This window comes from Delphinapterus leucas, chromosome 13 (assembly GCF_059928025.1).
Source record: "Delphinapterus leucas isolate spDelLeu-1000000601 "Yukka" chromosome 13, BTC_Dleu_Yukka2, whole genome shotgun sequence".
NCBI lineage: Eukaryota > Metazoa > Chordata > Mammalia > Artiodactyla > Monodontidae > Delphinapterus > Delphinapterus leucas.
The window spans coordinates 6,361,903-6,372,917 of record NC_143141.1 but is presented as its reverse complement, the minus strand read 5'-3'; the positions used below and the strand labels follow the sequence as shown (position 1 = coordinate 6,372,917).

Sequence of the window (11,015 nt, the reverse complement as noted above, 5' to 3'; positions counted from 1 at the left end):
GACTGGCCCTGGATTTTCTGACTTTACTACTGAAAGTCCTGTGTGCCGGGGACCCTCAGTCCTGGGTCATTTGGGCCGCTTGGTCTCTCTCTGCCTTGTCTCTAAGATAAGACCATCTCTGAGAAGCTGGAGTGTTGGTCGGGGGGGTCTACGGAAGCTGCAGTATTGATCACTCTTGTGGGCATGCGTCATGTTCTGCCACAGTCTTAAGTGTGACCCCGTGGCATGTTTTCTTATTAGCAAAAGGAGCTTTTTTGTAGACCTGAATTCGAAGAATAACAACTATGCTAAAAATGGCAAATACTTCCAAGAGTAGCAACACCAAAGTGTGGTTACCTCAGCATTTTCCAGTCTGCAAATTAAGTGCATTGTACTCAGAGCCTTAAAAAATCATATCAACAAGTCACCCAGCTAGTTCTTTTCTTTCTATTGGAAATGTAACTGCTGATTTATTGTAATAGCATTTATTTTCTTAGAAATCTAATAATGTCAATTTGTAATATTACATGAAAGGACTGTGTAGAAATATTATAAATTTATTTAATCAAGCAGGGAAATCATAGCAGGAGTGAAATAGTCTTTGGTTAGATAGACATATCTAGTTTCGAAAATAGATTTTACACTCCGCATGCATTACATAGCACAAACCATAGCTTCATTACAATTCAAATTTTATAACAATTGACTTGTTATAAGCAATCAAATAAGCATCAATAAATTATCCTAGAGAAGGTTTATTTTCAGAACAGCATCTGATGGTTAAATTATTAAATATGAAATACAGACTTTCTGGAAAAACTGTAGAAATACATATCAACCCCAAACCACTCTTTTATAACGAGTCAGTATATACAAGGCATATTGAAACAAGTCACATCAGAATTACACTCTCTGTGTCAACACTATGCATGTGTACAATCACGGGAAATAAAAATGTGGAGGTTAGGATATGGCTTATTCATAGATACAAAGGAAGAATTCCTTCCCAGAATATATAGAGGACGATTACTGGAAATACTGTTCTTTGCTATGAACATCGGTGGAGAATCACTGCACAGACTTGGATACCTACATACACCTGTAGCTTAACATACTTATTCCAGAAACTGAAAGACAGCCGCCTCTTCTAAGTGTCCCACATAAAATCTATACAGGTTTGTTGAATTTTTGTTAATTTGTATTCAGTATTAAATTGAATACATTTTGAAAACTTTCAAAGAAATTTCTTCTCTCTTCCAAAAACGCATATATTAATGGTTAAAGAAAACAAATGTCCATTCTGCTAGGTTTTGGTACGTAGCTCAGTTCTTCATTTCATTAGGGACCAACGAGAGGGCATAAATGTCTTATTTAAGCTAAGCCTTAACTTTTGTTTGTGTTAAACTTTTTACTCTGAGATAATTGTATAATACATTCTGAGAGAATTGCTGATAATTGTAGATTCACATGCGGTTGTAAGAAGTAATACGGAGATTCTGTGTGCCTTTTACCCATTTTCCCCCAATGGTAACATCTTGCAAAATGATACAATATCATTACCAGGATTTTGACATTGATACAGACAAGCTAGGGAACATTTCCATCACAATAAAGGATCCCTTTTACAGACACACCCACCTCTCTCCTTCTCCACCCTCCTCCCTGGTGACCCTTAATCTGTTCTCCATTTCTAGAATTTTGCATTTCAAAATGTTATATAAATGGAATTATACAGGACATAACCTTTGGGGATGGGTTTTTTCACGCAGCATAATTCTCTGAGGACTCATCCAAGTTGTTGCTTGTATTGGAAATTATTTTTATTGCTGAGTAGTATTCCATGGCAGGGATGTAACACAATTTGTTTCACCAGTCACCCGTTAAAGGACATCTACAACGCTGTAAAGCAACTATACTCCAATAAAAATTAATTTAAAAAATAAAGGACATCTGGTTGTTTACAGATCTGGAATATTATGAATAAAGCTGCTATGAACATTTATGTGCAAGTTTTTGTGTGAACATACGTTTTCATCTCCCTGGGATGGATGCCCAGGAGTGCAACTGCTGGGTCTTATGCCAGTTGCTTGTTTAGTTTTATAAGAAACTGTCAGTTGGTTCTCCAGAGTGGCTGTTCCATTTTACTTTCCCACCAGCTATAGGTTGATCCCGTTGCTCTGCATTCTTGCCAACATTTGGTGTTGTCACTGTGTTTCAGCAATTTTGGTAGGTGCCTCGTGGCATCTATTGGGGGTTTAATTTGCAGCTCCCTAATGACTGATGATGTTGAGTATCTTTTCACATGCTAATCTGCCATATCCTCTTCAGAGAGACATTTGTTCGTGTTCTCCATTGTCTAATTGGATTTTTTAAAAAACTGTTGAGTTGTAAGAGTTCTCCATCTATTCTAGATGGTAGTCCTTTGTTGGATATGCTGTTGGCAGGTATCTCCTCCCAGCGTAGCCTGTCTTTTCATCCTCTTAACATGGTCTTTTGCGGAATAAGAGTTTAAAATTTTGATGAAGTCCAATTTATCAAACTTTCCTTTTATGGACTTTAGGTTTTTCGTGTCAAGTCTAAGAAGTCTTTGCTTAGTTTAGCCCTAGGTCCCAAAGATTTTCTATTTTTTTAAAAATGTGTTATGGTTTTACATTTTATGTTTAGCGTTATGATCTATTTTGAGTTAATTTTTATATAAGGTATGGGATTTAGCTTGAGGTTCTTTTTATTTGCCCATGGATAACTGATTGCTCAGCACGTTTATTGAAAAGACTATCCTCCCTCCAGTGAATTACTTTTGTACTTAAAAAAAAAAATCAATTGAGCATATTTGTATGGGTCTATTTCTAGATTCTCTGTTCTATTCCATTGATCTTTTGTGTCTATGCCTCCACCAATACCACACTGTCTTGATTAGTGTAGCTACATAATAAGTCTTTATACTGAGTAGAGTGGTTTCTTCTACTTATTCTTCTTTTGAAAGATAGTTTTAGCTATTCCAAGGCCTGTGCCTTAGAACTTTTAGAATAAGCTTGAATATGTCTACAAAAACCTTGCTGGGATTTTGATAGAAACTGCATTAAACATATAGATGAATCTGGGGAGAACTGACATTTTTACTATTTTGTGTCCTCTAATCCATGAACATGGTATGTCTCCTCATTTATTTAGGTCTTTGATTTCTTTCATTGGCATCTTTTAATTTTCAGCATATAGATCCTATACACATTTTTGTTAAACTTACACCTAAGTATTTTTTTTTTTCCTTTTGGAGTGATTGTAAATGGTATTGTGTTTAAAATTTTGGTTTCCACTTTGTTTATTGTTAATATATAGAAATGTGATTAAATTTTGTGTGATCTTATATCCTAAGACCTTGCTGAAATCAGTTGTTTTACTTTTTTTTTTTTTAAATAGATTTTTTGGAATTTTCTATGTAGACAGTTACATCATCTGTAAATAGGGATACTTTTATTACTTTTCAATCATATGCGTTTTATTTCTTTTTATTGCCTTATTGCCATGTCCAGAACTTCCAATACAGCCTTTAAAATTTTAATCAATGTAAATTTCTAGAGATTTGCTAAAACTTACTGGCCTGAATGGGGTCCATTATTCTCAAACAGATGCCTTTTCTTTTTTTTTTTTTGCTTCTTTTTGTTTGAATTTTATTTTATTTATTTTTTATACAGCAGGTTCTTATTAGTTATCTATTTTATAGATATCTATTTTAAATGAGATTCTTTTAAATTAGTTACCTATTTTATACATATTAGTGTATATATGTCAATCCCAATCTCCCAATTCATCACACACACACCCCCACTTTCCTCCCTCGGTGTCCATACGTTTGTTCTCTACATCTGTGTCTCTATTTCTGCCCTGCAAACCGGTTCATCTATATCATTTTTCTAGGTTCCACACATATGCGCTAATATATGACATTTGTTTTTCTCTTTCTGACTTGCTTCACTCTGTATGACAGTCTCTAGATCCATCTACGTCTCTACAAATGACCCAATTTCGTTTCTTTTTATGGCTGAGTAATATTCCATTGTATATATGTACCACATCTTCTTTATCCATTCGTCTGTCGATGGGCATTTAGGTTTCTTCCATGACCTGGCTATTGTAAATAGTGCTGCATTGAACATTGGGGTGCACGTGTCTTTTTGAACTATGGCTTTCTCTGGGTATACGCCCAGTAGTGGGATTGCTGGGTCATATGGTAATTCTATTTTTAGTTTTTTAAGGAACCTCCATACTGTTCTCCATAGTGGCTGTATCAATTTACATTCCCACCAACAGCGCAAGAGGGTTCCCTTTCAAGCAGATGCCTTTTCAACACTCTTCTTATCATCCAACCTGTTCAGATTCCATTCCCTGTAATTTGGATAAATAACTGATAACCGTCATCAGTGGTTAAGCTGCAAAACTCCTTGAGGCAGCTGAGTGAGCTTTAACAAGCTAAGTGAAACCTGACTGTAAAAGCAAAACTAGCGTTAGGAAAATTACCTTTCAGACGGGACTTGGACACAGAGACGTTCAGAGAATTACAATTGCGTTCAGAGAATTACAATTTGAGGTTGAGAGTTTTCCCCTCTTACCTCTAAATGGGGGTAGCAACAATTTTAGACTCTGAAAATATGAAATACCCTCAAAGTCACCTTATTCTTATATATTAGAAATTGCTATTGTTAAGGAACACTCTCGTGATTTGACTTTTGATAAATAAAGAATTCTGTGCATCTTACTATGCTTTTAGTAATAGGCACTGAAAAATATTTGGACAACTCAAACTCTCTTCGTGTCTTAATTTTTTAAACAAAAGTGTAACCATTAATAACACTATTATTTATTTTTTAAATGTATATTTCCTATATTTTGTGTATTGTAGTTTTATATTTATACAACATACCTAACTGACCAAAGAGGGTTTAGAGACATATAAAAAGGCAGAAAACTGGGTAGTGCTAGATAGATCCTTTATAAATTTCAATGTAAGAGGTCTTGGAAGTATACACATAGGTCCTTGTAGGCCTTAGGTATATACACAGGTACAACGCAGGTGCTCCTGCATACAATTTGTAGAAAATTTAAAATCTGTAATAAGAATCAAATTTCAGAGGCTTGTTTTCTTTTTTGGTAGAAAACAGTGGCCAATCTACAGGCAGGTTAGTCATCGCTTTACTGATTTTACTGATTCAATGACTACCAGTAACTCTTTAGTCTTGTTCTTAGACTTGGAAATTGTCTAGGTACCGCTCTCTCCCTTGTGTGTGGTGAGTGGTGGAATCAGACCCTGGGATGTTGACTTAGCCTCTCTGAGCCTCAGTGTTCTTGTCTGTAAGTGGCAATGATGATTCATCTCATTGGCTGTAAGGCTTCAGTGAGGTGACCCCGTCAAGGGCCTGGCCCATGGCTGCGTAGGGAGCGTGCCTCCAGTTACTTACTTCTTTCCTTCCTTTTCTTATACGTTGCCTTTGCTTCCTTTCCAGCCTCTCCCTGTCCCCCTCTTCTCTCTATACCACAGACTGAGTACCACTCCCCATGCCTAAGAGAAGGGGACCCTCTATCCCAGCACTAGCAGAGGGGATCTGGGGAGCCTGTTGCCGAAGCTGCCCCTCCCTTAATGTACCACCATGGCCCGATTACCTAGAATAGGGCTGTGCACCAAACTCGGGGGGTTCTCACATGGTTTGTCATGTTGCAGTGGGAAAAAAGCTTCATGAGTGACCAGTACATTCTAGCAAACGGGGCTCAATAATGCATTTGCCATTCTGTAGCAGGATGGTAACCCATAGACAAAGAGTCCTGCACCCTCACCCTAAACACAAGACGGCAGCTGTGTGATGCGTATTTAGTTCTTCTGTGGTTGCAATGAGCTTGGAACCAGGACACTGCTTTGGGTACAACAAGCAACAAACATACTCTCACGATACAAAGCAATCACATTGTACATACAGGCATAGGGTTTTTTTTTTTTTATCTTAAAGAATGGAACAGCAGCTGTCTCAACATGTCACTTTGACAACCAACAGTGATCCCACATAGGTGAGTCTGGACTGAACACATGTAAACAGACTCTCTATGTGAAGTCCCTGTGTGATCTGGCCCTTTGCAAATGGCCACTCCAATCTCCAGCTAGCACAGGGGTCCCTGGTGACCCACTCTCGCTCTGCTGAGAGATTGACAGGGCTGCGATGAACCCTTTCTCAAAGAGACGGCAGTCAATGACTGTCTGGCAGCACCGCTCAAAAGGTTTTCATTTTACGCAAACACCAAGGACCTTCTTCTCACTCCATCAGGCCTTTCTTGGAACTGCTTTGAAATATTCCTCCCTGGAAACGTCAGCTACTCCTCCATACCATTTCTGAAGCCAGATATGTTCTATCTTCATCTTCATAAAGAACCATTCATACTGACGAGGCCACTTCCTCATAACTGGGTGTCTGCAGAAATAAAGACGTCACATTAAAGCTGCTCTCATCAGAGGGCGGGCTCTCCAGAGCACAGTGCCAGATGTATCCTTGGTCAGGTCATAGGGCCCTCCAGACGCCAGGCTGTGTTTAGGCTGAGACCTGCTCAAACCAGCTAGAGGCAGAAGCCAGGGAGCCAGGGTCAAGGTCTGGGGCAGCCTTAGGAGGGCAGGAAACTGTTGTCACCACAGAGGGGCAGACAGCTCAAGTCTTGAGCCAGGCAACTTTGTTCGAACTCCAGTTCAGCTGCTGGGATGCCTCATGGGCCGTCTGCTCTCTTAAGCCTGCCCGGTCTCCTTCCCAGTCACGTGGGGCGAGAGGGATGGTGGTCAGATCACAGGGCTGTGTGGGGAGCAAATGATGAGACACATAAAGCACCTGCATAGAGGACGTGCCCAGGGGACGGGGGCCACTGTTACCAGGAAGCATCACGAAAGGCTCTAAGCACCTCTATGCGAAATGCTGAATTTTAAGTCCGGGAAACGAATCTGTTCACGGGAAGATTTCCATTCCTGTAGAGGCCTACAACTGTTGCAACAAGCTGAGAACCAGCCAGCGTAGACAGGGAACAGCCCTCACATTCCGCCCTCTGTTTCTGACTTGCCTTCTCCCTCAGGCGTAGGCCTAAAAACATGCATCCTCCTTGAGGGCAGGGTCTGGCGCTCACTTTTTTAAAACTTCATAAAAATAGACGTTTTATTTACATCTAAAAATGTTATAAACAAAATTCAAAGACCAAGTGTAAACTGGGAAAAACATTTGCAACAATGCCAGTGCAGTGATAGGTTGATGCCTTTTTTAAAAAAAAAATTTTTTTTTTTGGGAATCATTGCAAATTGACAGAGAGGTTGAAAGTACGGTATAAAGAACTTTTTTTTTTTTTTTTCTAAACCATTTGAAAGTAAGTTGCTGATCTGAGGCCCCAACACTCCAAACACTCATGCAGCTGAGATGATAACATGATTGTTGTTATTTTAAGCCAACTAGTTTTGTATTTATAACCGGAATAAATTTTGGCCCCTGCAAGGGGAACGTAGGTACAGCAAATTCTAGTCCGTGAGGCCCTGGCTTGGGGTCCAGGCAGTAGGATGCTGGAAGGACCGTAGGAGACTGACCATGAGTGTTTAAAGAAGGTAAAGACAAGGTGGTTGGATGCGCGTGGTAAAGGGACCCACATTATCCACTAGTGGAAATTCTGGTAACACTGTTACCTGCGGTAATGTGGAAAATAGGAAACGAACTTAATGAACGCAAATGTCTCCTGCGGCCTTGACTTCATCTCACTGCCCATCATAACGTGGAAGAGGAGAAATGAGAACTAAAGACTGACAGCTGAGGTGGAAAACAGAGCGCACAAGCACACAGACACACGCATCTCCATTTATCTCTCTGTCTGTATATTGAAAACCACAAGTCCGTGTGGGTGGATCCAATTCCAGGCTGATCTAGTATCCTCCTGTGCGTGTTGCTAACTCTCTTCCATGGCGGTGAGAAACCAGGCTTCCTCTCTCTGTGTTCACTTATTACTACACTAAGTCGCCTACATACGAACCTTCAAGTTGTGAACTTTCAAAGATGTGAACAATTGAATCCAGCAGGGAACCAGAACCTGTGCCATCAGCGTCGGGCGTGAGTGAAATGGCAGCTTGCCCCCCCCCCGCCCCCGTCTCCTGTTGCTGGAGATCCTTCAGCTCTACCATCTCCCACCTCCTCTCCCTCCTCCCGTCAGTAACGTCTTCTTGCCTGTTCCCTCGATGCAGGCCCCTGGATGCCAGCTGCTGTACTGTGAGATTAAACATGTTTTATTTTTGTGTGTGTCTGTTTTTTATGTATTATTTGTGTGAAAAGTATTATAAACCTATTACAGTACAGTACTGTAGAGCCAATTGTATTAGTTGGGTACCTGGGCTAACCGTGTCGGACTTAACAAACAAATTGGACTTAGGATCGCACTCTCGGAAGGGAACTCGTTCGTATGTAGGGGACTTGCTGTATGTTTACTTATTTCATGATTCCCCTGTATGTACAATCATCCCATCTCCACAGGGATGCGGATGGCTTGTCCAATTTACCACCTGCTTTCATGTTACTCTCCCACTAACTTAGACAGGTACCAATCTGCCGGCTTTTTTTGCCCACACCCCATGTGGGTACGCACCCCTCCTCACTCCAGCTCTGACCTTCCACCTCAGGCCTCCCCCTGCACAGATCCTCTCCTCACCCATGGAGACAGACTCCAGCACCCCTGCAGGACCACCCTTCTCACTTTTTGCAAACGCTGATCTCCTCCCCCGCTTCCCGGGGCTCCTCTGTCACTCATTTTGACCCTAGCAGCATGCATGCCGATTTCCTGGGATGTCGTTTTAAATTTTTGATTGAGTGTAACCTCCAGAGCATCCAATTCGGGAAGCAGGTGGTGGGGGGCAGTTCGAAAGCTGCATCCTAAGTGGTTCGGCTGTAAAAGGGGTGAGGGGCCCACATGAAGGAACACTGCTGTCACTTCTGGCGCCGAGCTCTGCTTAGAGTGGACGTTTGCAAATGTCTGCTGTATTGACTGGACTACAAAGGCCCCTTTTTCTCCATTTCAAGGCAGGGCTGTTGTGAAAGGCTGGAAGTATGCAGGGAACAGTGCCTGCAACCCTCAGCGTGGGGCGCTCTCCAAAGGCACGGACAGTCCACTGCGAGGTCACATGCGTGGCCTCTGCTGCCACCTCAGGCGACCAAGACTTTCAGCGTCAGATGGCAGTGTTGCCACCAAAGGACAGCTCAGACCATTACTGTCATCACCTCAGAGGCATCAGATGGCACAGCCCCGACCTCTGCTTCTTACACTGTATGTTTCTGGGCAAACCAATCTTAAAGCAGATACCAACCTTGAAAACATGGCTTGCTTGGCAAATTCCACTTCTTCTGGAGACACTGCGACCACCTGGCCAGTGAGCGTTAACCGGGCACAGCGGGGATCTTCTGGGTCGACGATATTTTTTCTGCATTTGAAGGACATTTTTCAGATATTAAAATGATGATAGAATGACAGCTGGACACACTAAGGATTTTATTAAAAATAGAGGGAGTTCCCTGGAGAGCCAGTGGTTAGGACTCCGTGCTTTCACTGCCGAGGGCCCAGGTTTGATCCCTGGTCGGGGAACTGAGATCCCACAAGTTGCGCACCATGACGAAAAAAGAAAAGAAAAGAAAAGAAAATAGTGATCATATTGCTGGTTATATTGATCAGGTTTTTACATTTTCTGGAATTACTTGAAAATACTTTAGCATATATGATCCTGCAATCCCACTCCTGGGCATATATCCAGACAAAACTCTAATTCATAAAGAGACGTGAACCCCTATATTCATAGCAGTACTATTCACAATAGCCAGGACATGGAAACAACCTAAACGTCCATCGACAGATGAATGGATAAAGAAGATGTGGTACATACATACAATGGAATATTACTCAGCCACAAAAAAGAATGAAATAATGCCATTTGCAGCAACATGGATGGATCTAGAGATTATCATACTAAGTGAAGTAAGTCAGAAAGAGAAAGACAAACACCATGTGATATCCCTTATATGAGGAATCTAAAATATGACACAAATGAACTTATCTACGAAACAGAAACAGACTCACAGACATAGAGAACAGACTTGTGGTTGCCAAGGGGAAGGGCGGGTGGGGGAGGATGGATTGGGAGTGTGGGATTAGCAGAGGCAAACTAGTATATATAGGATGGATAAACAACAGGTCCTACTGTAGAGCGCAGGGAACAGTATTCAGTATCCTGTAAACCATAATGAAAAAGAATATGAACAAGAATGTATCCATATGTGTACTTGAATCACGTTACTGTACAGCAGAAATTAACACAATATTGTAAATCAACTAGACTTCAATAAACTAAGAAAAAATTAAGATACTTTGGTACAGGCAGTGTGGCAGGTGTGTCTGTGTAGGCTGGATGTCAGTGTGCATCCTCGCGGGTGGCAGACAACCCCGGAAGTACCCTAGTCGAGAGTGCACAGGCCAGGGCAAGGCTCTGCAACACCCCCATAGGGAGCCACTATGCAGAGTCAGGTTGCTGCTCTGCCTGACTCTAGGGAGTGCCACTCCCTCGAGATACTATGAATGGCACCCCTGGAGCAACGCAGTGCATCTGCCTGGATCCAGCAGTGGCCAAGGTAAAGGCTTTCAGGCATCACCGTCGTCAGACACAGAGGTCCCTTACTGAACGTAAGGGATGTTAGAAATAACATTGTGTGACAAGCGTTTCCATGGTGGCAGGTTTCTTCTATAAACACTTGCTTTCCTTGTAAGAGTCACCCGGCACTGAAAGTGTGGGAGGGCAACGTAGAGCTCCCACCCACCTCTCATCACGCAAGGCTGCCTATTTCTGGAAGAAGCATAAATGGGAGAATCTGAACCTTCATGTTTCAGATCGTGGCTTCATCTTAAGCCAGGAGAGAAACCTCCCCCAGGTGACAGCTGGTGCCTTACGCATTTCACAATCTCTCCATATGTGCTTGGGAAGGTGGTTCCAGGATGGGGCAAGA

The 11,015-nt window shown here is 41.8% G+C and overlaps 1 protein-coding gene across 2 annotated transcripts in view; it reads right to left on the bottom strand.

The window, feature by feature from the left end:
• Positions 1 to 429: 429 nt before the first annotated feature.
• The window catches only part of CREG2 (cellular repressor of E1A stimulated genes 2), a 55,429-nt gene continuing 44,843 nt past the window's right edge, over positions 430 to 11,015 (bottom strand). Inside the window, exons 3-4 of one of the 2 annotated variants that reach the window (XM_089922625.1) lie at positions 9,332 to 9,445; positions 430 to 6,431 (exon numbers count right to left, since the gene is read on the bottom strand). In XM_089922625.1, coding sequence (XP_089778751.1) covers positions 6,284 to 6,431; positions 9,332 to 9,445 — 262 coding nt within the window. In that variant the 3' untranslated portion in view covers positions 430 to 6,283. The other variant, XM_089922626.1, reaches the window with a different exon arrangement.